Source organism: Lithobates pipiens, unplaced genomic scaffold, assembly GCF_037356315.1.
Source record: "Lithobates pipiens isolate NorthernLeopardFrog02 unplaced genomic scaffold, aLitPip1_a1.2 Scaffold_11, whole genome shotgun sequence".
Lineage (NCBI taxonomy): Eukaryota > Metazoa > Chordata > Amphibia > Anura > Ranidae > Lithobates > Lithobates pipiens.
Window position 1 is genome coordinate 21801099 of NW_027507696.1, and position 26215 is coordinate 21827313.

The following is a 26215-nucleotide window of genomic DNA, read 5'->3' on the forward strand; positions in this document are numbered from 1 at the left end:
CCTGGGAGCTGATACTGGACACAGGCACTTGTAACTGTACAGCGCAGCACTCGGTTGGGGTGGTGAGTCCTGCGGTGGGGGCCCCTCAGAATGCAGCAGCTAGGAGGGTGGGATTGTGCACCAGTCCGAAGTCCCCAAGGGTGGCAAACAGGGTGGGTCAGCATTTCTTCAGAAACTGGTGTTTCTTCCCCTGAACTCCCGGCAATTGCTACCGGCTTGTCTGCAAACAGTGCAGTGCCTTTGGACGCTTTGTCGGCGGTCCTTGAAACGTTCGTTGCCAGGGTGGAGGTGGTGTGGGAGCAAAGGTGGTAAAAAGCACCCCCTGCCCCTTCTCCTCCGGGGAGAGCTCTGACGCAGACTTGGGCCCCCGAAGAGACTGGCGGCCCCTGCTCTGTTGCTTCAGATGACGCTGACCAGGACCGATCAGAAAGTAAGGATCAGTCCCCTTCCGGGTCCACGCAAGACAAATTGCTAGTTGGAGCACTTCTCACAGCTGTGCGTGATACCCTGAAAATTCAGGATACAGCAGGTTCCTCTGCTGAAGTAGCGGTCCCTTTTGGGTCCTGTAAGCCAGCCCGTACACCTTTGGTGTTTCCGTATCTGACTTATTTTGATAAATACCCCTTTGAGGAGAGCCTTCTTAAAAAATGGTTGGCTCCTCTGGTCGTGGACCCCCCAGTATCCAGGTTAAATAAAGTAACTACGATCCGGTAGAGGGGACACCTGCATTTTAAGGACCCTACTGACAGGAAGGCCAAGGCAGTGGCCCGTTCCTTGTTTACGGTTGTGGGGTCAGCAATACGACCAGTACTGACCACAGCACTTGTGTCGCAGACACTTACTGAATGGGCAAAACTTTTGTACCGCGAATTGGAGAAGCAGCAGGCTACTCCCGTCTACGTGGAACTAGCAGACCAGTTAGTGCATGACCTTAAGTACGTTTGTGACGCCGTTCAGTGTCAGTAGTGGTGCTGAGGCACCTGATTTGGCTAAAATGCTGGTCTGCGGACCAGGCATCTAAAAAAATAAATAAAAAAAAAATAAAAAAGCCTTGACGGATCTACCCTTCCTTGGTGAGTGGCTCTTTGGATGACATTATTAAGGGTGTCACAGGTGGGAAGAGTACCTTGCTCCCACAGGCCAGGAAGACTAAGGAGCCACGCTGCAGGCAAGGGCCCTCATTTTCCGCTCGAGGCTTTTTCGTCCGTCTGGGACTAAACGCTCCCAGTCCGACAGGACGACCTCTGAGGGACAAAAGCGTCCCTGGATCTGCAAACCTGCGAGCAAAAGTGCTACGGCATGAAGGTTTGCCCCCGCCCATCACACGGGTGGAGGGTCGCCTTCGAGGGTTTGCAGCCCAGTGGGCCTCTCGGCTGTCTGCCCAATGGGTCTGCAACTTGATTTACTCTAGCTACAAGATAGTCCCTCTCTTGGCCACCAAACAGATTCTTCTCCTCCAGCATACCCTTACTCCCAGCTCGCCGGGAGGCCCTAATGGGGGTGGTAAGGGACCTGCTAAGCCGCGGGGTGATAGTTCCAGTTCCGGAGTCGGAAAGGTTTCAGGGGTTCTACTCAAACCTGTTTGTAGTCCCCAAAAAGGAAGGGGTACGTCCAATCTTGGACCTGAAAGCCCTCAATTGCTTTGTAAAAGTGCAGAGGTTCACAATGGAATTCGCTCAGTGGTCGCTGCACTCCATCAAGGGGACTCCCTGGTGTCTTTGGACATCCAGGATGCATACCTGCAGATACCCATATGCCTCAGGCATCAGAGGTTTCTGCGATTTGCAGTTGGGGAAGCCCATTACCAGTTTGTGGCTCTCCCCTTTGGCTTGACATCAGCATCCCGAGTCTTTACTAAGGTATTGCTCCAATTTTGGCATTGATGCTACAAATCGTAGGTTACCTAGACGATCTCCTCCTGAGAGCAGCTTCCGCCTCAGAATTAAAGGAGGATGTGGCGATCACCATGCAAACCCTGCAGGAATTTGGGTGGCTGTTGAACCTAAAAAAGTCTGTGCTCATACCGGCTCAGCACTTTGAGTACCTAGGCTTATTGCTGGACTCCATGGAAGCAAGAGTTTTTCTCCCTTCAGACAAACTGCAGACTCTCATAGCCGCAGTAAAAATATTGATGACCAGCAGGTGGTTGTCGCTGCTCTTCTGCATGCGAGTCCTGGGCCTCATGGTGGCCTCCTTCGAGGCGGTACCTTACGCACAGTTTCACAACAGAGTCTTTCAAAAATAGATCTTGACAAAATGGGACAAATCTCCGTTATCCCCGGATCGGCAGATTCAGATGAGCCAGTCAGTCAGGGACTCCCTGCTCTGGTGGCTGAGGTCCCCGACACTTCGGTCCGGGAAGTCATTCCTACCTCTACATTGGACAGTGATCACAACGGACTCCAGCCTGACCGGCTGGGGTGGAGTACTGGGAGTACAATCGACCCAGGGCCTCTGAGGGAGGAATCAAAGTTGCCGATCAATGTGCTTTGAGCGATCAGGCTATGCCTCTTCACATGGTCAATGAGACTACGAGGGCGTCCGATCAGGATCCAGTCAGACAACGCCACGGCGGTGGCATATGCCAACCATCAAGGAGGCACAAGAAGCTCTGCTGCAGCACGGGAGGTCGATCACATCCTTCAGTGGGCAGAGCGACATGTACATGCCTTGTCGGCCATTTTACATCCTGGGAGTAGAAAACTGGAAGGCGGACTACCTACAGTGCCTTGCGAAAGTATTCGGCCCCCTTGAACTTTTCAACCTTTTGCCACATTTCAGGTTTCAAACATAAAGATATACAATTTTTATTTTTTGTGAAGAATCACCAACAAGTGGGACACAATTGTGAAGTGGAACGAAATCTATTGGATTTTTGAAACTTTTTTAACTAATAAAAAAAATGAAAAGTGGGGCGTGCAAAATTATTCGGCCCCCTTGCGTTAATACTTTGTAGAGCCACCTTTTTTGCTGCGATTACAGCTGCAAGTCGCTTGGGGTATGTCTCTATCAGTTTTGCACATCGAGAGACTGAAATTCTTGCCCATTCTTCCTTGCAAAACAGCTCGAGCTCAGTGAGGTTGGATAGAGAGCGTTTGTGAACAGCAGTTTTCAGCTCTTTCCACAGATTCTCGATTGGATTCAGGTCTGGACTTTGACTTGGCCATTCTAACACCTGGATACGTTTATTTGTGAACCATTCCTTTGTAGATTTTGCTGTATGTTTGGGATCATTGTCTTGTTGGAAGATAAATCTCCGTCCCAGTTTCGGGTGTTTTGCAGACTCCAACAGGTTTTCATCCAGAATGGTCCTGTATTTGGCTGCATCCATCTTCTCCTCAATTTTAACCATCTTCCCTGTCCCTGCTGAAGAAAAGCAGGCCCAAACCATGATGCTGCCACCACCATGTTTGACAGTGGGGATGGTGTGTTGAGGGTGATGAGCTGTGTTGCTTTTACGCCAAACATATCGTTTTGCATTGTGGGCAAAAAGTTTGATTTTGGTTTCATCTGACCAGAGCACCTTCTTCCACATGTTTGGTGTGTCTCCCAGGTGGCTTGTGGCAAACTTGAGACGAGACTTTTTATGGATATCTTTGAGAAATGGCTTTCTTCTTGCCACTCTTCCATAAAGGCCAGATTTGTGCAGTGTACGACTGATTGTTGTCCTATGGACAGACTCTCCCACCTCAGCTGTAGTTCTCTGCAGTTCATCCAGAGTGATCATGGGTCTCTTGGCTGCATCTCTGATCAGTCTTCTCCTTGCATGAGCTGAAAGTTTAGAGGGACGGCCAGGTCTTGGTAGATTTGCAGTGGTCTGATACTCCCATTTCAAAATGATCGCTTGCACAGTGCTCCTTGGGATGTTTAAAGCTTGGGAAATGTTTTTGTATCCAAATCCGGCTTTAAACTTCTCCACAACAGTATTACGGACCTGCCTGGTGTGTTCCTTGGTCTTCATGATGCTCTCTGCGCTTTCAACAGAACCCTGAGACTATCACAGAGCAGGTGCATTTATACAGAGACTTGATTACACACAGGTGGATTCTATTTATCACCATCAGTCATTTAGGACAACATTGGATCATTCAGAGATCCTCGCTGAACTTGTGGAGTGAGTTTGCTGCACTGAAAGTAAAGTGGCCGAATAATTTTGCACGCACCACTTTTCAGTTTTTTATTTGCTAAAAAAGTTTAAATTATCCAATAGATTTTGTTCCAATTCACAATTGTGTCCCACTTGTTGGTGATTCTTCACAAAAAATTAAAATTTTATATCTTTATGTTTTGAAGCCTGAAATGTGGCAAAAGGTTGAAAAGTTCAAGGGGGCTGAATACTTTTGCAAGGCACTGTAAGTCGCCAGATGCTGGACCCAGGAGAATGGGCATTGCATCCGGAGGAGTTCAGGCTTCTGTGCCTGTGGTGGGGCACACCAGACGTGGATCTCCTGGCCTCCCAACTCAATCGGAAGGTGGCAAGGTTCGTATTCAGGACAAGAGATCCTTGGGCAGACGCGACGGAAGCGCTGGTGGCTCCGTGGGGTTGGAATCTGACTGATCTAAGCCTTTCCTCCGCTAAAACTGCTACCACGTCTGCTCCGAAGAATGGAGGCCTAGGGGATTCCAGTAATAGTGATTGCCCCAGATTGGCCTTGGCGTCCCTGGTACGCCTACCTAGTACGCCTGGTTGTGGACGCTCCCTGGCGACTAACGTTTTACAAGAGGATCTTCTGTGTCAAGGTCTGATTCTCCATCCTGCTTTACCATTGCTGGTTTTAACAGCATGGCTGAGAGCCAGACGCTAAGGAACCTGGGCCTGCCGGACTGTGATTTCAACTATGGCGAGGGCACTAAAATCTTCTTCTCGGAAGATATACCATCGTAACTGGAAGGCCTACATCACCATGTGTGAGGAGAAAGGGGTGGAGTCCGTGCACCTATGCCGTTTCCAGGATCCTGCTGTTTCTACAGTGAGGAGTAGACCAGAAAATTGGCTTTAAGCACCATTAAGGGACAAATATCGGCCTTGGCTGTTTTTTTTTTTTTCCAATGACCCCAGGCATCTCATTCTCTAGTGAGCACTTTTATTCAAGGGGTCCGGTATGTAGTTCCTCCGGTGCGTCCATCTTTACCCCCGTGGGATCTGAACCTGGTGCTATCAGCGCTTCAGAAACCGCCGCTTGAGAACATCAGGGAAATTAATTCGCTCTTTCTCAGAAAATGGTCTTCCTAGTGGCCATTACATAGGCCAGGAGGGTTTCGGAACTGGCGGCCTTGTCTTGCAAGTCGCCCTATCTGGTTATCCATAAGGATAAGGTGGTGTTGCGTCCACAACCTTCTTTTCTGCCGAAGGTGGTTTCGGCATTTCACATCAATGAAGATATTGTGTTACCATCTCTGTGTCCTAAACCGACACATCCTAAGGAGGTGGCCCTGAATGTAATCTGGGCTCTAAAGCCCCATACACACTATCAGATTGTCTGCTGATTTTTTTCCATCAGATTTACCAAAACCATATAATATGAGGTCAAACCTTAGGGGTTTCAATGTGTATGCAATCAGGCAGGCCCTTGTACTACATGGTTTTGGTAAAACTGAAGGAAAAAATCAGCAGACAATCTGAAAATGTGTATGAGGCTTTAGGGTGTATTTGTCTGCCATGACTCCCTTTCGAAAGTCAGACTCTCGGTTCGTTTTGGTAGCTGGTCCAAAAAAAAGTTATGGCGGTCTCGTCGGCCACTATTTCAAGGTGGATCAGACAGATTGTGGTACAGGCCTACGCCTTGAAGGGGCAGGTGTCCCCCTTTCCTGTCACGGGCCATTCCACCAGGGCAATTGGAACCTCTTGGGCTTTCCGACAATTTCTGATGCGGCTAGATAAGGTGGTGACTCCCCTGTTAGGGAGCACTTCTGGTTGTGGGTGAAGTTTTTATGCTGTTCCCACCCCTCGTTATCACACTACTTGGGGGCGTCCCTATGGTCAAGATTAATGGATGTGTCAGTGAACGAAAGAGAAAAAGTAGGATTTTTGTACTCGCGGTAAAATCCTTTCTCTCTGAAGTTCACTGACTGACACAGCACCCTCCCCTCCTATTGGTTTACGTTATACTGCTTGTTGATGTACTGAGCTGCAGAAAGCAGGCTGAGAGGTTATAACTGGAGGGACCGCCCCCTGGGCAGAACTGTAAAGTTCTGTTTTTTCACACATGTATAATATGTTCTGCCTAGTCCTCTCCTGAAGGTGACGTAATAACCCTATGGTCAAGATTAATGGAGCTGTGTCAGTCAGTCAACTTCAGAGAAAAGGATTTTACAGTGAGTACAAAAATCCAATTTTGCTACTCCTTCCAAGTATGGTGATACCACATGTTTGAGACTTTTACACAGCCTGGCCACATATAGAAGCCCAACATCCAAGTAGCACCTCCAGGCCTTCTGGGAGCATAAATTACACATATCATTTTCTGACTACCGATTACATTTTTGAAGGCCCTTCATATTTCTAACACATAGCATGTACATACCAAATAACAAAAGATTACTTGTGGTTTTAGTAGGGCAGTGGTCCACAGAGGAGAGCAATCGATCCAGGCAGCAGGCAGGGATGTGATCAGCAAATGCTACTGTCCATAGTTGGTACAGGCAGAGATACTGTCAGCACAGCCAAAGCATTGGTCCAGGTAGCAGGCAGAGATGTCCAGGCAGAAATGTTGTCTATAGTCCATAGAAGCAGCAGGCAGATATATGGTCAACACAGCCAAAGTATACATCCAGGCAGCAGGAAGAAACATGGTCCATAAAGTCCTGGTTCATCAGAGGCAGCTATATGCTCAGCACAGCCAAAGTATTGGTTCAGACAGCAGGAAGGACCATCAAGTTTGTGGACAGGGGTAGAGGCTTCTTCCACCCAAATCTCTTTGAAGCCTCCTGACACCAGACCCTGTTCTGGGAACACAGAAAACCCAAAAAATGTTTTTCTCTACTGAGAATTCTATTCTGAAGCCCCTCACATATGGGAGACCCCTGTGTACTGAAAGTATTGGGGCAAAAGATCAGTCCAAGTGGCAGGCAAAAACATGCAAAAATTGTAGAAACTGCACCTTTCCCTACTCAAACAAGCATTTCTGGATATGGTGAAAAAGATTTACTTCCTCAATAGGGATAGATTGTGGCCAATTCAGGCTAAAGCAGCTACCATGAAAACCCCTCAGGGCACAATAAAAACAAATATACATACACAAAAGGCAGTGCTATAAACTGAAATAATACAATACAAATATTCAAAAGTATTGTCATGCTGTGTGTGTGTGTGTGTGTGTGTGTGTGTGTGTGTGTGTGTATATGTATATATGTGTGTGTGTGTGTATGTATATGTATATGGGGGTACATACCTACCCCTTCAAATGAAGCTGTTAACAGAATCAACAACATTACAGGCATAAACGCATAGGTTTGGTCTCTCTGCCTCCAATCACGTCAGGGTGTGGGTTTACGATGACATCAGTGATGTCAGCACGCGGCTCAGTGATACTGCGTTCGCTACCGTTGGAAAGGGCAGCTGAATGTGGTAGGAGACCCCACGCTATCCCCGTATGGTCTGCTGATGTGATCTGTGATCTTGTCCAATGATGTAACAAAAAATGTATATCTGTGAATCCACAATTATTAAGAAAAATGTATTTAAAGAAACTCCACTGCAACTTCATTCGACACACACGCTCTCACACGCTATCATACAAAATAAAAATAACAAGTTGCCCTGATTGATGGTAAATGATCAAGGATGATGCCTTGAGCAGGTGAAAAAATAATCAATGGATAACTGTAAAATCTGTGAAAAGAATTAGTTAAAAAAAACTCCCAATACAATTAATGAAAAAAGTCAGATTGCTTCCAGGGCAAATGAAAGTCCATGTGTTGAAGATGCTAGTTCGATGTGATTCTCCACAGTGGCGCACAAACGCAACACCCAGGAAAAGTGAAATTTTAGTGCCTCCACCTCCCTATAAAAACTGCCTCTTACCAGCTGTAAATGACATGTGAACTGAATCGCCTTGAGGCGATTTAGTTTGCATATGTAGCACTATACAAGTTATTCATTCATCTCCTGTTACGGAAGATCAAAATGCACCTGTGGTTTATTACCCCACCTCGGGTCTCTGTGTGGTTTACCACTGCCCCCAGCGTTTTCGCAAACTGGATGGCCTCATATACACAAGTTCAGAAGGTCCCCATGAAAAGAATAAAGGCTTGCATAGTGTAAAACCTTTTATTAATCGACTTAAAAGAACAAAATTGCACAAAGTTTTGATAAAATAAATAAGAATGTAAAAATCGAGCCGGCCGGCTCTCGATAGCAGCCCGTTGCTTCGGGACCTGCGTACATGTGGTGACGTCAGCACATCACTCCTCCCTTCATAGGTTTCGTCACACCTGACGTCGTTCTGAGGAACGGGCGGCGTACAGACTCGCCACCTATTATACGTTTCTTAACAGAATGGTTCTGCCCTGTTCTGAGCTCCAAGTGTCCCTCACTCCAAATCCACCATATTGGAACAGGGCGAAATGCCCATATCTCACGGTTTACACTAACAGAATTAACTAAGTTAGATCCGCCATCCCGAGATGGGGCATAAGCCCACATATAAAAAATAGGATTTTTATAACCACTTATCTGTAAAATGTATTTTCTTGGAGTACATCATAGGACACAAAGACTTAAGTATTTACTTAGTGGGTTATAGCTACCTTCAGGTGTTGACACTGGCACACCCAATGCAGGAAGTTAAATCCCCTATATAACCCCTCCTCCTTCCAGGAGTACCTCAGTTTTTGTAGCCAAGCAATATACTTAAACCCCATAAAAGAAGTGGGGTGGGATCTCTGGCCTATGATATACTCCAAGAAAAGGATTTTACAGGTAAGCTGTTTTAAAAATCCTATTTTCTTTATCGTACATCATAACAGCTTACCTGTAAAATCCTTTTCTTGGAGTACATCATAGGACACAGAGCCTTAAGTATTAACTTAGTGGGATGCCCCATAGCAATGCTACTTGAGGGGAGGGAGACACAACCCTGTAGGGCACCCTCAGACTTTGAGGACTTCTACTGCCGCCTGCAGCACACTGCGCCCGAAGGCGATATCCTCATTCCTCCTTACATCCACTTGGTAAAATTTTGTGAATGTATGGACCGAAGACCAAGTTGCGGCCTTGCAGATCTGAGCAAAGGAGGCCTGGTGACACACTGCCCAAGAAGCACTAACCGCTCTGGTAGAGTGCGCATTAACTTGAATAGGGGGAATCTTGCCCCTTGAGTAATAAGTTTGAATTCTAACTTGCTGAATCCACTTGGCAACAGTGGATTTGGACACTCTGTCCTTTTTTTAGGACCCTCTGGCAGAATAAATAACACATCAGTCTTACAAATCTGAGCAGTTTTCTTTAACCACTTTCAGACCGGACCATTTTGCTGTCTTAAGACCAGGCCACTTTTTGCGATTCGGCACTGCGTCGCTTTAACTGACAATTGCGCGGTCGTGCGACGTGGCTCCCAAACAAAATTGACATCCTTTTTTCCCACAAATGGAGATTTCTTTTGGTGGTATTTGATCACCCCTGCGTGGTGTTTTTTTTTTTTTTTTGTGCTATAAACAAAAATAGAGCGACAATTTTGAAGAAAAAACGCATTTTTTTTTACTTTTTGTTATAATAAATATCCCCCAAAAATATATAAAAAAAAACATTTTTTTCCCTCAGTTTAGGCCGATATGTATTCTTCTACATATTTTTGGTAAAAAAAACGCCATAAGAGATTGATTGGTTTGCGCAAAAGTTATAGCGTTTACAAAATAGGGATAGTTTTATGGCATTTTTATTAATAATTTTTTTTTTTTAAACTAGTAATGGCGGCGATAAGCGATTTTTATTGTGACTGCGACATTATGGCGGACACATCGGACATTTTTGACACATTTTTGGGACCATTGTCATTTATACAGCAATCACTGCTATACAAATGCAGTGATTCCGGTGTAAATGACAATGGCAGTGTAGGGGTTAACCAGTGGGTGGCAGTGTAGGGGTTAACCAGTGGGTGGCAGTGTAGGGGTTAAGTGTTCCTAGGGGCGTGTTACTAACTGCGGGGGGCTGGGCTTTGTTTTAGTGAACACTGATCTCTGCTCCAATCACATGGAGCAGAGATCAGCGTCACTTGTTGCTAGGCAGAACTGGGAGATGCTGTTTACAACGGCATCTTCTCGTTCAGCCGCCATGTGAGACGATCGCGGGTATGCCCGTGGCAATCGAGTCCGTGGGACCCGCGACCGGACTCACGGGGGACCATTTAAAACTGGACGTACCTGTATGCCAATATGCCTGCCCGTGCCATTCTGCCGACGTACGTCGGCGTGCGCCGGTCAGGAAGTGGCTAAATAGATTTTCATTGCTCTCACTACATCAAGACAATGTAGTGACTTTTCTTCCCTGGAACATGGTTTTGGGAAAAACTATGGCAGGACAATATCTTCATTCAGATGAAAGCCTGAAACCACTTTTGGCAAAAAGCCTGGATGAAGGCGTAACAGCATTATGTCCTCTTGAATAAGCAAATATGGCTCTTTACAAGAAAGAGCAGCCTATTCTGAAACCCTCCTTGCTGAGGATATAGCAACCAAAAATATCAACTTCCTAGCCAGGACTAAGGGAACATGCTATAATGGTTCAAATGGCGGTTTTTGTAACACTGACAAAACTAAATTCAAGTCCCAAGGGGTTAAAGGTGATTTAACTGGCGGATTAATCCACATCACCCCTTGCATAAAACCCCGGACTAAAGAATGCGTAGCAAGCAGTCTTTGAAATAAAACCGATAAGGTTGAGACTTGGCCTTTAATGGTACTTAGGACCAACTTCATCTCTACTCCCAATTGTAGAAAGGCAAGGATTCTGCCTATAATATATCTCCGAGGGTGCCAACCCTTGGATTCACACCAGGAAACGTAAGCTTTCCAAACGCTATAATATACAGCTCAGGAAACTGGTTTGCTTGTATTGATTAAAGTTGCGATAACAGACCTGGAAAGCCCACGCTTCTTCAGAATGTGGGTTTCAATAGCCAAGCCGTTAAATTTCGTGTTTGTAAAGTAGGATAGAATATTGGCCCCTGTGATAACAGGTCTGGCCTTAGTTGGAGAGGCCAAGGACCGTCCACTGCCATCTTTACGATCTCTGCGTACCATGACCACCTGGGCCTTACTGGTGCTACCAGAATTACCAGCTTTCTTTCCAGCTTGATCCTTCAAAGAAGTCGAAGCAGCAACTGAATCGGGGGGGGGGGGGGGGGGAAGTGTAGATCAGTGAAAACTGATGCCACGGAGTTACCAGCGCATCTGTTTTGCCGATAGGGATGGGACATTCATTTCTGCCCAAGTTAGGATGTGGTTCACCTCTCTCTGAGCTGAGACTCTTGGTGCCCCCTTGGTGATTGATATAGGCCACAGCCGTGGCATTGTTTGATTTAATTTCGGACTGGTCACTGGTCAATTCTTTAACCTGGAGGTCCAGGTTTTCAGAGCCAGATACACTGCCCAATCTAAATGGGCAGGGCTCTTTCGAGTTTTGACCACTGTCCCTGGACAGTCATCTCCTAGTACCGCTCTCCAGCCTGAGAGGCTGGCATCTGTCATTACTACTTTCCAGATTATTGGTCTGAAAGATTTCCCCTTCAGCAAATTCTGGCTTTGTAACCACCACCTGAGGCTTTGAGACACTCTTGGGGACAGCCACATTGGCAAGTCCAAAGCTTGGATCGTCTTGTTACAAGCAGAGAGGATCTGTTTTCGCAACAGTCTTGAATGAAACTGGGCATAGGGGACTGCTTTGAATGAAGCTACTATCTTTCCTAACAACCTCATGCAAAAGCAAATTTAAGGATTTGCTTTTGACCTGACCATCCGTACCAGCTATTGTATGGAGCTGATCTCTGCTGGAGGCAAGAACACCCTTTTCTGGGCTGTATTTATGATCAAGCCTAAGTAATCCAGCCTTCTTACTGGTTTTAAGTTAGACTTCTCTAGGTTGAGGATCCAACCGAGACTTTCCAAGTAACTGGTTGTAATGCGTACGCTTTGCCTTAAGCGAGTCACTGACTGGTCTATTAACAATAGATCATCTAGGTACGCCAACACGGTTAGGCCCTGTGCCCTTAACCTGGCTAGAGGTGGGGGCCAGTATTTTTGTGAATACGCGCGGTGCTGTGGCTAGCCTGAAGGGTAAGGCCGCAAACTGAGAGTGCCATTGTTCCACTTCGAATCGCAGAAACCTTTGGTGAGCGGGAAATGCATGAAGATATGTGTCCCTGATGTCGATGGACGCCAGAAGTTCTCTGCCTTGTAGTATGGCGACCACTGACCTGTTTGACTCCATTTGAAATGAGTGGATTTTTAGGAACCAATTTAGATTTTTTAGATCCAGAATGGGCCTGACCTCTCCATTCGGTTTTGGTACCGTACACAGGTTTGAATAGAAACCTGTTCTTTGGGGATCTGTATGATTACCCCTTGCGTCAATAATCTGTCTAATGCTTGAAACAGGGATTGTCTTTTCCCTGGATCCTTGGGAACATTTGATCTCAGAAAGCGAGATGGTGGAAACTCCCGAAACTCTAGTTTGTATCCTAGAGTCACTGTGGAGAGAGCTCACCTGTCGTGAGTTTCCCCCACCTTGGTGAGGGGTGACGCCTCTTTTTATGCAGAGGTCTTAGTGTTATGCTTTGTAGTCTTGTGGCTCCAGGTCTTCCTTTGAGCCTGGGCCTGACCCTGAGATTTTCCTCTGGAATCTGATGGTGGAAACCGTCGCCACTGCCTAGAGGCAGATACGCTTGGCGCAGGAGAGAAAGTCAGTTTTTAAATGAAGGACATTTGTACTCTCTTTTGACTGGCAAGAGTACTTTTTCCACTGGAAATTGTCTGGATGTATTTATCCAAATGGTCGCTCCCCATGAAATGGGAAACTACACAGTAGGTTTTTGCAGGGTGCTTCGGCAGACCAACCCTTTAGCCAAAGGGTCTTATGCATGTGTACTAGCAAAAGTGAGAGGTGAGACTCCTGGTGAATAGAATCCTTTTATAGCATCTATGGCAAAACATAATGCTTCTGGTAAATTGGACAACTCACTGTCCTGTTGTGCAGGAAGCTCGTTAAGGGCCTCTGTGAACTGGTCTTTTAAGGACTGACAGATACCTATAGCTGCAATTGCAGGCTGAGCAACAGTACCTGCTAAAGAAAAAGAGGCTTTTAACAGGAATTCCAACTTTATCTGTTGGATCCTTTAGCATTTGTGCATTGTCCACTGGACAAGTTAAACTTTTATTCACACTGGAAATTCGAGCATCTACTGCTGGAACGTTCCATTTTTTTGGTGACTTTTTCCTCCATAGGATAAAGAACTGAGAATCCTCTTTGGATGTAGAAAATGCTTATCCGGATGATCCCATTCAGTATAAATAAGCTTCTCTAGTAATGTGTGGACTGGAAACGCATGCACTGGTTGTGAATGTTTCAAGGAACCCAAAGAAGAAACCAGACTTTCAGCTGACTCTGTTAGGGGTAGCATGAAAGTTGAGCGAACCATGACCGTAAGGATTTGTACCTCAGAGCACACAGTTTGGGTTTAGCAGCAGTCAAATACTGTCTGGACACATTATCTAAAGTTCCAAAACAGCAACAGACATACATTATGGATTTGATGGAATTTGCATATATATAAATATTCAGTTTTTATAGCACTGCCTTTTGTGTAGGCAAAAAAAAACATGGTCAATTAACAGGCCAGGGACGGTAGGCAAAGGCATTGTCTGTAAACAGGCCCGGGTCAGTTAACGTGGAAGGTAGAAACGTGGTAGCAGGCAAATGATCCGAACAGGTATTTGGAAACCTGGAAATGGTAGTCTGTTAAAAATAAAGGGAACTAATATCTGATGGATGTGTGATCATTTCTGAAGCTGTCTCCAATACACAGGCCAGGTTGGGAGGAACATTGGTGACAATAATAGCTGGTATCCCTTCTAATTTCTTCTCCGCTGCGTACTCATCTCTTTTGGCATCTTTTTCTGGATTCTGTGGGGGGAATGGTATCAGGAAAATGTTGCTCATGAAGTCGACTCGCACTATCAGAGTGAATTCTTCCTGTGGCGGGTCCTTGCTGGTAAATCGGGGCAGGGACAATGGCTTCAATATACTTAAGGTAGTTGATGGGTTGGTTTTCAGGCAATTTTTTTTATGAAAATTTTTTTTTATTTTTTTTTATACCAGCAATGAGACTTTCGGGTTGATAAATGCAGTTGTAGCATCGGATCATTTTAAATCCACCCCTATGAACAGATTATAATCATGGATACGTTCAGGCTTTACAATGGAGCCACGTCTTCTAATCCCCACCAATGTGTCATTGTGGATGGTAGTTCTCCAGACCTAAACCCTATTGAGCATCTGTGGGACATCCTCAAATGTAAGATTGAGGAGCTCAAGGTCTCTAACATCCACCAGCTCTGTGATGTTGTCATGGAGGAGTGGAAGAGGACTCCAGTGGCTACCTGTGAACCTCTGGTGAACTCCATGCCCAAGAGAGTTAAGGCAGTGCTGGAGAGTAATGGTGGCCACACAAACTCTTGACACTTTGGGCCCAATTTAGACATTTTCACTTAGGGGTGTACTCACTTTTGTTGCCAGCGGTTTATACATTAATGGCTGTGTGAGTTATTTTGAGGCGACAGCAAATTTACACTGTTACACAAGCTGTACACTCACTACTTTACATTGTAGCAAAGTAATTTCTTCAGTTTTTTGTCACATGTAAAGATATAATAAAATATTTACAAAAATGTGAGGGGTGTACTCGGTTTTGTGAGATACTGTGTAAATGTACAGTGCTGTAAAAAAGTATTTGCCCCCTTCCTGATATTATTATTATTATTATTATTAATTATTTATTATTATTTATTTTTTTGCATATATATCACGCTTAAATGATTCAGCTTATCAAACAAATTTTTATATTACACACGGATAACCCAAGTAAATCCAAGATGCAGTTTTTAAATTATTTCTTTTATTAAGGCAAAAAAGCTGTTTCAGAAATAAAAAACTGATAATTGGCATGTACGTATGTATTCACCCCCTTTGTTATGAAGCCCATAAAAAGCTCTGGTGCAACCAATTACCTTCAGAAGTCACATAATTAGTGAAATCATGTTCACCTGTGTGGAATCTAAATGTCACATGATCTGTCATTACATATACACACCTTTTTGAAAAGCCCCAGAGGCTGCAACACCTAAGCAAGAGGCACCTCTAACCAAACACTGCCATGAAGACCAAGGAACTCTCCAAACAAGTAAGGGACAATGTTGTTGAGAAGTACAAGTCAGGGTTAGGGTATAAAAAAAAAAAAAAAAAAAAAAAAAGATCCAAATCTTTGATCCCTAGGAGCACCATCAAATCTATCATAACCAAATGGAAAGAACATGGCACAACAGCAAACCTGCCAAGAGATGGCCGCACACCAAAACTCTCACAAACCGGGCAAAAAAGGGCATTAATCGGAGATGCAGCACAGAGACCCAAGGTAATCCTGGATGAGCTGCAGAGTTCCACAGCAAAGACTGGAGTATCTTTACATAGGACGACAATAAGCCGTACGCTCCATAGAGTTGGGCTTTATGGCAGAGTGGCCAGAAGAAGGCCATTACTTTCAGCAAAAAACAAAATGACACGTTTTGAGTTTGCGAAAAGGCATGTGGGAGACTTCCAAAATGTATATATGAAGGTGCTCTGGTCTGACGAGACTAAAATTTTACATTTTTGGCCATTAAAGAAAACGCTATGTCCGGCACAAACCCAACGCATCACCCAAAGAACACCATCCCCAAAGTGAAACATGGTGGTGGCAGCATCTCACTGTGGGGATGTTCTTCAGCAGTCAGGACTGAGAAACTGGTCAGAGTTGAGGGTAAGATGGATGGTGCTAAATACAGGGATATTCTTGCGCTAAACCTATACCACTCTGTGATTTGAGGCTAGGACTGTGGCTCACCTTCCAGCAGGACAATGACCCCGAACACATTGCTAAAGCAACACTTGAGTGGTTTAAGAGGAAACATGTAAATGTGTTGGAATGGCCTAGTCAAAGCCAAGGCAAAAATCCCAGTGGTAAGATGTGGCAAGCTCATAGAGACTTCTCCAAAGCGACTCGTGAGCTGTGATAGCCGCAAAAGTTAGCTCTACAAAGTATTGACTTTAGGTTGTGGGCATGTTCTGTAAATTAAATGATGCAAATCCTCAATCCATGTTAATTTCAGGTTGTGAGGCAACAAAACACGAAAAATGCAAAGGGGGTGAATACTTTTGCAAGGCACTGTAAATCCAGTTGAGATGCTGTATCATGACCTTACACATGCCAATGTGGCTGAATTAACAATTCTGCAAAGACTGGGCCAAAATTGCCCCATAGCAATGTGAGACTCCTTGCCAGTTATCGCAAACACTTGATTGCAGTTGTTGCTGCCAAGGGTGGCACAAACTGTTATTGGGTTTAGGGGGCAATTACTTTTTCACATAAAGCCAGGCATGTTTGGACAGCTTTTTTGCCTTAATAAAATGAAACCATCTAAAAACTGCATTTGTTTTTACTCAGGTTATCTTTGTGTAATGCTAAAATTTGATCCAAGTCATTTTAAGTGTGACAAACATGCAAAAAATGTAAAATCGGAAATGTGTGTATGTGTATATGTATGTGTATATGTATGTGTATATGTATGTGTATGTGTATATGTATGTATGTATGTATGTATGTGTATATGTATGTGTGTGTGTGTATATATGTATATATGTATATGTGTGTTTGTGTATATATATATATATATATATATACACACACACACACACACACACACACACACACACACACACACACACACACACACACACACACTATATATATATATATATGTGTGTGTGTGTGTGTGTGTGTGTGTGTGTGTGTGTGTATATATATATATATATATATATATATATATATATATATATATATATATATATATATATATATATATATATATATATATATTATAATATATTACATTTTTTTTTTTTCCTTTCTCCCCTCTTCTCTTATTTTTTTGATTATTTATTTAGTATCGTTTTTAACTTGCGCGTCTGTGTGTGTGTGTATAATTTTTCACTATTCACAGTATAAATGAATACCTTTTATAGTAGTAGTGATTATCTGCTGGTTTTTTTTTTTTTTTTTTTTTTTTTTAACACTATCATGACAGGTGATGCAAAAATACTGATGCTGCTCTTAAATGTCTCATGCCGCGTATACACGATCGAATTATCCGCCCGTGTGTGTGCTCCGGCGGACTTTTTCTTCCCAAAAGTCCAGCGGACTTAGTCTTGAATCAAAATTGTCCACCGCACTCGGCAGTACGGCGAACAATCCGCCCGTCTGTGTGCTAGTCCGCCAGACTTTTGAAATAAACGGACTTGCCCACACATGGTGTCAGCCCGGCCGGTCAGTAAAGCGGGTGGGGACAAGCGAGCACCCCCCCCCCCCGAGCCGTACCAGGCCGCATGCCCTCAACATGGGGGGTGCTTTGGGGAAGGGGGGCCCAGCAGGCAAGGGCAGACAAGGGCCTCTTCCCGAAAACCCTGGCCGTTGATTGTCGGGGTCTGTGGGCGGGGGGCTTATCAGAATCCGGGAGCCCCTTTTAATAAAGGGGCCCCTAGATTCCGGCCCCCTACCCTAGTCTAATAAAGTATTTTAAAAACCTGTGGTGTGTGTGTGTGTGTGTGTGTGTGTGTGTGTGTGTGTGTGTGGTGTATTTTATTTTATACATTTTATTTTTATTTTTTTATATACACTTTTTTTTCCCCGCAGGTGAATGGGTAAGGGTACCCCATACTCATTCACATAGGGTAGGGGGCCGGAATCTGGGGGCTCCCAAATTCTGATGAGCCCCCCCCCCCCCGCCCGCAGACCCTGACAACCAATGGCCAGGGTTGTCGGGAAGAGGCCCTTGTCCTCATCAACATGTTGAGGGCACGCGGCCTGGTACGGCTGGGGAGGGGGGGGTTGCTCACTCTTCCCCACCCCCTTTCCTGACCGGCCAGGCTGCGTGCTCGGATAAGGGTCTTGTATGGACTTTGGGGGGACCCCATGCCAGTTTTTCGGCATAGGGGTTCCCCTTTAAATCCATACCAGGTGAAGGGGCTAGCGAGGTGTCAATCTCACAGATCTACCTGGAGCCACGTTCAAAATGAACGGACTTTACTCCATGTGCGGAAAAGTCCGGTAGTGTGTGGGCCAGTCCGCTCGTTCGGAAAGTCCGGTGGACCTCCGCTGTAAAGTCCGGTGGGTTGTCCGTCGGACAGTCTGATTGTGTATAAGTGGCAGCAGGCGCAGGTTGCTTGTATCAAGCTATGATCGACTGCCTATGACGAGGTAGTCAATCATACATAATATTGCAGTCCTGTCTGAAAATCTGCAAAACATTGTTTTAGATCCTTTTTTTTTTTTTTTTTTCTTTAAATAACATTTTTGAGCCCTTAGTCTGCTATTTACCAGATTCAACCTCTAAATCTAAATATACTGTATATGTCTTATTTTAGCGGATTAGACATTTTGTTCCCCAGCCATATAGCTTGTTTGTTTTCCGCTACATATAGATATTCAAGAATAAATTGTCTGTTTTTTGTTTTAAAAAAATTTACATATTAAATTCTACACCACCTTTTTTTTTATTTTTTGGTTTAATCGGCCAACTAATTGATTTCAAAAACAATCGTTGGTTTTGGCCCTAATATACAGTACGTAATTCAGGTCTTTGCCTGAAGTTTTGCTTGAAACAACATATTATAAAACCGTTTCATGTATGTTCTGAAATAAGCCAAAATACTAGTAGTGTACAATTATCTTAGTTACCTGCTGGGTTCATGGTCTGCTTTTCTTGAAAGGCAGTTGGTTTATATTCATCTATTTTTCTCAAATCCCTTAAAAACAAAGGAACAGTCTTGCATTAGGTACCCAATATAAATTGGATTTATAGACTTAAGGCATGTGTGGCACATTTCTTTTACCTACTTTCTCTGTGTAGGCTGAGGCTGTCCCAGAGTATAAACCTCTATTTAATAAACTGTAATATAAATCAGCACATGTGCAATATGGCAGTAGCTTAGCTCTCTCTTATAATTTCCATATTCTCATGTAGCGCAATCGCTCTTCCTCTCAGTTCTCTGAATCTGTGGCTTTTAATTTCTGTAAATTGCAGGTTGAGTTGAAGTACAAATACAAAGTAAGAATATTCTTGGAAGAAAGTCTCTCCTTTGGAGTACTAGGAGAAAACGGACGAGGAGTAACTGAGCATTTTGGCATCAAGGTAAGCGTGCAGTGGAGAAATGGTTTCTCGGTCCCAGGTTTTGCAGTCATGAGTACTGACATGAAAGCATATTTGACAGCTTGTATGGCCTGTTTTTGACAAGCTTTGGGGCCTGTCTTCGTGGCTTCAGTTTGACACTTTTTCTAAGATCATTCAGAATTTAACAGGTGCAGCTGACCTCCAGACATGGTTACCTCCTTCAAATAGACAGGGGGCTTATTTACTAAAGGAAAATTCACTTTGCACTGCAAAGTAAAGTCACTGTAGATCCAAGGGGGACATGCAAGGAAAATAAAAAACAGCATTTTAGCTTGCACATAATTTGATGATAAAATCAGCAGAGCTTCCACTCATTTCAGATCTACCCCTTAGATTTAGAGCGACTGCACTTCCAAGTCCACTTGCAGTACGAAGTGGATTTGCCTTTTGTAAATAACCCCCATGGTATCAGTTTATTTTTTCAGCTCCGATGGCTGTATTTTGATAAAGCTTCCCTTACTAAAAATGCATTTTTGTTGCCCTGTATTTGAGACCTTTTGGTTTATTTTTATTAGTGTGTGTGTATACCAATTTAAAGTGAACTTTTCTCCGTTTTAACCTTTTTAGAAGGTAAACATCCTGCCAGTAGCTGACACCTAGTGGAGAATGGTCATGAAGTAAAATAAATAAATAAAAATGACTAAATTTTGATAGTGGCACAGTTTTTTTTTTTTTTTTTTTTTTTTTTTTTGACGAATAAGTTGTGTTCCCAAGGGCATACACTACTCAACTTATTAATTACAATAGAGCACATGTTTGTTATAAGGGCTCGTTCACACCAGATACAGTCCAGTGCATTTTGTAATCTGCATTAAAAGCGCATGCACGGCATTTGCCGAGTATTCCAATGGCCCTAGTTCACACCAGTGCTGTCAGTTCCAGTACAGTTCAAGTGTAAACAAAATAAAAACACATTTATAAGTACCTATTATTTATTATTTTTTTTTATTTTTTTTTTAGAAGTAATCACATAATCTCTGTTCTCAGCTGCATAAGGTGCTTGGAGAGTTACGGATGGAGAAATAGCATTACACCCCTCCTCATAGCGAATTGCTGTGTACGGGGCATTTCAGCACAAGTCTTGGCCATTGGAAGAGAAGCAGGCTGTTCTTCCAGTACAGCCAGAAAACTGACCACACAGAGTTAGATGTGCTTCCATGCCTAGTGTGGTCAGTTTGAAATGGGAACGTAGGGGGACTGGCAGGTATAGCCAGGTAATTCACACAAAGGGAGCAATACATAAAAAAAAAAAGTTACTTTTTAATACATCTACATGATAGAACAGATGCATATCAGAAATATGAAATATTGTGGTAACATTCTTTAAAAAGAAGACTGGTAAATGGGGAAAAGCCCACATAAGGAAGCAAGCGCGTTAGTTAGGGAGTTGTGATTCAATAGGTTGACTGGAAAATTCTCCAAGTAATGGATCATGAAGAAAGTGGCTTAACAAAATCACTGCAGGCTTACACCTCGGGTGGAAGCTTTTCACCTATTGAGAAAAGTGTAACCTTTCTTGCTAGCTATTTTTTTTTTATTTCTTCCGTCAAGATTACCTTCATTCCTCGGTTTAAATTTATCTTCAAACTGCTTGAGTTGGTCTCCATACGCAGCAGTCTCTGGATCTGTGTTTCTTCCACAATAGCTTTGCAAGACATACCCGGACCTCTCTGAATTGGATAATTGTAGGGCTATTCTAAAATGCTAAGTTCAGATACTTGTCTCTGCATTGTGGAGATCTCCACATGTGTGTATTGTTAGCCACACTACTGCACGGACAGATTAATTGAGGCCTCCCATCTCCTTTCTCATATGCGTCTTCTGTCAGTAAACAAGGGTGAGTGTTGGGCTTCGAAATGGAATGTGCCCTGTGCCCCCACCCCAAAGCACCTTGCCCCTATGTTGATGAGGGCCTCTTCCCAACAACCCTGGCTGTTGGTTGCTGGGATCTGTGGGCAGGGCCCCCCACCCTATGTGAATGAGTATGGGGTACTAGGGTTGCACCGTTACTAGTATCTGTGCCAAAACTAAGTATTTGCACAAGTATTGATACTCATGCAAAATGCACCTTTACCTGAAACCAATACTTTCAGGCTCGGTTCTTTGAGCTGTCAGTGGGGATGAACAAATGTTCCTCTGTTTTAACCCATTATTAACCCTCAATTTACTCTAATTGGCCTTAATTAACTCCCTATTCTACTTTAATTATTTTCCTGCTTTTATTTATTTTTATTTTTTTGTTTACGTCTGTCTATTTTATCAACGATTAAACAATTAACTTTTTTTTTTTTTTACTTTGTTAGTGAATATTTTCACACGTATATATTAACATATATTTACACATTTTACCATTAATGCTCAAAATTTAAAAACAAAATACAATTTATTTCATTTGTAAATGACTTTGTACCATTGCTGACAGCTGAAGTGTGACCAAAACAATTGTGGTAGGTATCGGTAATTGGTATCGACGAGTACTAAAAAAAAAAAAGTATCAGTACTCGTAAAAAAAAAAAAATGGTACCGGTGCATCCCTCTGGGGTACAATGTACCCCTACCCATTCACCTAAAAAAAGTGTCCAAAATAAAACACATTACACATGTTTTTAAAGTAATTTATGGCAGCTCCATCTCTTCCGATCTTTTCTTCCCTCTCTGGCTCTTCTGTGTCCTCCGCTGATGTCTTCTGCCTCTGTTGGTTATTCTCTGCTCTCTCTCCGGTTCTTCTCCCTGTGTTCTTCCGATGTTGCCCCCATGCCCTCTCCCGCTCTAATGCCGGGTGCGCGGTGTGCCACTACTTATGTTGGCATGGGGCGGGATCACCAGAGACACACCTCCTTATGTCACCGCCCATCATTCCCCAGGTGGTGATGTCATAAGGGGTGGGGCCTCCAGGTGACGTCACACGAGGACCCTGCCCCATGCCAATATAAGTAGTGGCAGACCGCGTACTCCACATTAGAGCGGGAGAGAGCGCTAAGTCAACATCAGAAGAACAACAGAGGAAGAAGACAGCGGAGGAGACCTGGCAGAAGACAGCGAACAGAGGGAGAAGAACCGGAGAGGGGAGAAGAACCGACAGAAGCAGAAGACGTTAGCGGGGGACACAGAGGAGCCGGAGAGGGGAGAAGGGATTGGAACAGACAACAATGACATAATAAATGACGTTAAAAACATGTGTATTGTTTTACTTTGGACACTTTTTTAGGTGAATGGGTAGGGGTACAACGTACTCCATACTCCTTCACATAGGGTGGAGAGTCTGGATCTAGGGCCCCATTGTTAAATGAGGCTTCCAGATTTCGATAAGCTCCCTGCCCGTAGACCCCGGCAACCAACGACCAGGGTTGTCAAGAGGACCTTGTCCCAATCAACATGTGAACAAGGTGCTTTGGAGTGGGGGGCACAGCCCCCCCTTGCCCCAAAGCACTCACACACCCCTCCATGTTGAGAGCATGTGGCCTGGCACGGTTCAGAAGGGGGGGGGTCGCTTGCTCATCCCAACCCCCTTTCCTGACCTGCCAGGCTGTGTGCTCGGATAGGGGTCTGGTATGGATTTTCTTTTTTTTTTTTTTATTCTGGCGTGGAGTTCCTATTTAAGATCATCAGAGCACAAGTCACATGCCAAAGTCGGATCAGTGAATACAGCGATCCAACTTCAGTGATATTAAATGGGCTTAAGTAGGATCAAAGTCAGAATACTACTACTACAGGGACTATTTTCAAAGTCTGACCGACTTGTGTCGGACCAGTTAAGACGTCTACCATAGGGAAACATTGATTTTTTTCACACGTCATGTGACATGAGCGCCCAATGTCGGAGCGTTTTGTCGTACCAGTGTGAACCCAGCCTCAGTCAATGACTGTTTCAACCTACATATGAAATTGATGATTACTAGCACCTGCTTACTTTATTTGGTTAATCGTACACCTGACTATGATTCTACAAAATCTCTGACTTTCTGCTTGTGTAAGAATTGATGTTGGTTTGAAGCCAACCTAAATAATGTTTATGTCCTTCCAGCATTTCACTGCAGTATCGAGACGTATTACTGCAAACAAACAAACAGGGGTTGCTGAAGTGACTACACATAAACAGAAACCATTTAAACGCAGCTGACAATATGTATATTCAAGAAACAATCAAACGGATGACAGAAAATGAAATGCTAGTCTTGGCTTCTTGTAACTTAGAACAGTTTCTGGTCTCGCGATAAAAGGAATAAAACAGTGGGAACAACAGATGTAATTTTTAAATATAATTCTTGCATGTATGTTCCTCTAGAAAAGACTACTAAAACTGTTGCCTTTTAAAACGTGTTCCCAAGCATTAACAAGTAGAAATATTTCAAATTAAAGAACGTGACTTCATTTTTTCTTTCAGCAAAGGAAATTGATATCAATTTTATGGCCATTAAATTACTTTTCAGTCCATTTGTGTTCTCATGAAGAATAGTGTAGACCGATATATGCCTTGAAACTGGCTGGAAAAACTGGTTCAGTGCTCTCTGGAACTTTTACACAAAACAGTCATTATTTAACGTATGAACCCTAGTTATAAATCCTTACTAAGTGTAGGTAAGCGATGGGGTCTCCAAAAGAAGTGTTCTATAAATCTGTAATCCAAAGCTGCCAGCATTGATCCCTAGCCAATTAAAACTGATTTATAGTTATTATTTGCAGTAGAAAGCTTCCGGTCGTATGGCATTGTCACAAATTTCCTTTTCAGCAAACTCTGTTGGGTCTGTTTTTTGTGGAACATGATTTCATAGATCTACTGTACAAACTTTAGCTGCTTTAGAATACTGTTCTGTTTTCAGTGTATTGTACTTAAAATCCACTAACAGAAATTAAAAAAAAACACTTTTCCTTACTCTTTATCTGGAATAAAAGGTATATGCCACTCAAAAAATGTAGATGCCTTCATTTATCCCATCCAAAAAAAAAACATAAATTTGCAAATCCTGTCTTAAACCCCCCATGTGACTAATACATATTGTTGTTCAGGTATTTACAGTTCTTTTTCAGGCTCTGAACATCATGCTATCTGCTGTAAATCGTTTTTGGCCTTGACAAAGAAGTAGCTGGAGATCCCTTAAAATTTATCATACTGAAATAATACCACCAGTGATATCTGCTGTAGGGAGCTCAGAACATTGACATTTGGGAAAACATACAGTGGGGACAAAGTATAATTTTTCACTCTGTTATATTGCAGCCATTTACTGAAATCATTTAAGTTAATTTTTTTCCTCAATGTACACACAGCACCCCATATTGACAGAAAAACACAGAATTGTATGACATTTTTGCAGATTAAAAAAGAAAAACTGAAATATCACATGGTCCTAAGTATTCAGATCCTTTGCTGTGACACTCATATTTAACTCGGGTGCTGTCCATTTCTTCTGATCATCCCTGAGATGGTTCTACACCTTCATTTGAGCCCAGTTGTGTTTTGATTATAGTGATTGGACTTGATTAGGAAAGCCACACACCTATATAAGACCTTACGGCTCACAGTGCATGTCAGAGCAAATGAGAATCCTGAGATCAAAGGAACTGCCTGAAGAGCTCAGAGACAGAATTGTGGTAAGGCACAGATCTGGCCAAGGTTACAGAAAAAATCCTGCTGCACTTAAGGTTCCTAAGAGCACAGTGACCTCCATAATCCTTAAATGGAAGACATTTGGGACGGCCAAACTGAGCTATTGAGGGAGAAGAACCTTGGTGAGAGAGATGAAGAACAACCCAAAGATCACTGTGGCTGAGATCCAGAGATGCAGCCCTCCACCAGTCGGGGCTTTATGGCAGAGTGGCCCGACAAGCCTCTCCTCAGTGCAAAAAATGTGAAAGCCTGCATGGAGTTTGCTACAAAAAAAATAAAAATAAAATAAAAGACCTGAAGGACTCCAAGATGGTGAGAAATAAGATTCTCTGGTCTGAGACCAAGATAGAACTTTTTGGCCTTAATTCTAACCTGCACTGCTCATCACCTGTCCAATGAAGTCCGAACAGTGAAGAATGGTGGTGGCAGCATCATGCTATGGGGGTGTTTTTCAGCTGCAGGGACAGGACGACTTGTTCCAATCGAGGTAAAGATGAATGCGGCCAAGTACAGGGATATCCTGGATGAAAACCTTCTCCGGAGTGTTCAGGATCTGACTGGGCCAAAGGTTTACCTTCCAACAAGAAATTACCCTAAGCACACAGCTAAAATAACAAAGGAGTGGCTTCACAACAACTCCATGACTGTTCTTGAATGGCCCAGCCAGAGCCCTGACTTAAACCCAATTGAGTATCTCTAGAGAGACCTAAAAATGGCTGTCCACCAATGTTTACCATCCAACCTGACAGAACTGGAGAGGATCTGCAGGGAGGAATGGCAGAGGATCCCCAAATCCAGGTTTGAAAACGTTTGTTGCATCTTTCCCAAAAAGACAAATGGCTGTATTAGATCAAAAGGGTGCTTCTACTAGATACCGAGCAAAGAGTCTGAATACTTAGGACCATGTGATATGTTTTGACATTTTTGCAGATTTAATAAAAAAGAAAACAATTCTGTGTTTTTCTGTCAATATGGGGTGCTGTGTGTACACAATGAGGAAAAAAAATGAACTTAAATGATTTTTGCAAATGGCTGCAATATAACAGAGGGAAAAATTTAAGGGGTCTGAATACTTTCCATCCCCACTGTAAACCATCTTAACCTACCTGAACCTTTTACTCTCCCCTTCAG

At 43.5% G+C, this 26215-nt stretch overlaps 1 protein-coding gene across 1 annotated transcript in view; it reads left to right on the forward strand.

The window, feature by feature from the left end:
• SPTLC1 (serine palmitoyltransferase long chain base subunit 1) overlaps positions 1-26215 on the forward strand; it is a 116589-nt gene that overhangs the window by 59851 nt on the left and 30523 nt on the right. Inside the window, exon 9 of the mRNA XM_077469804.1 lies at positions 19330-19437. Coding sequence (XP_077325930.1) covers positions 19330-19437 — 108 coding nt within the window. The remainder of the gene's footprint in view (positions 1-19329; positions 19438-26215) is intronic.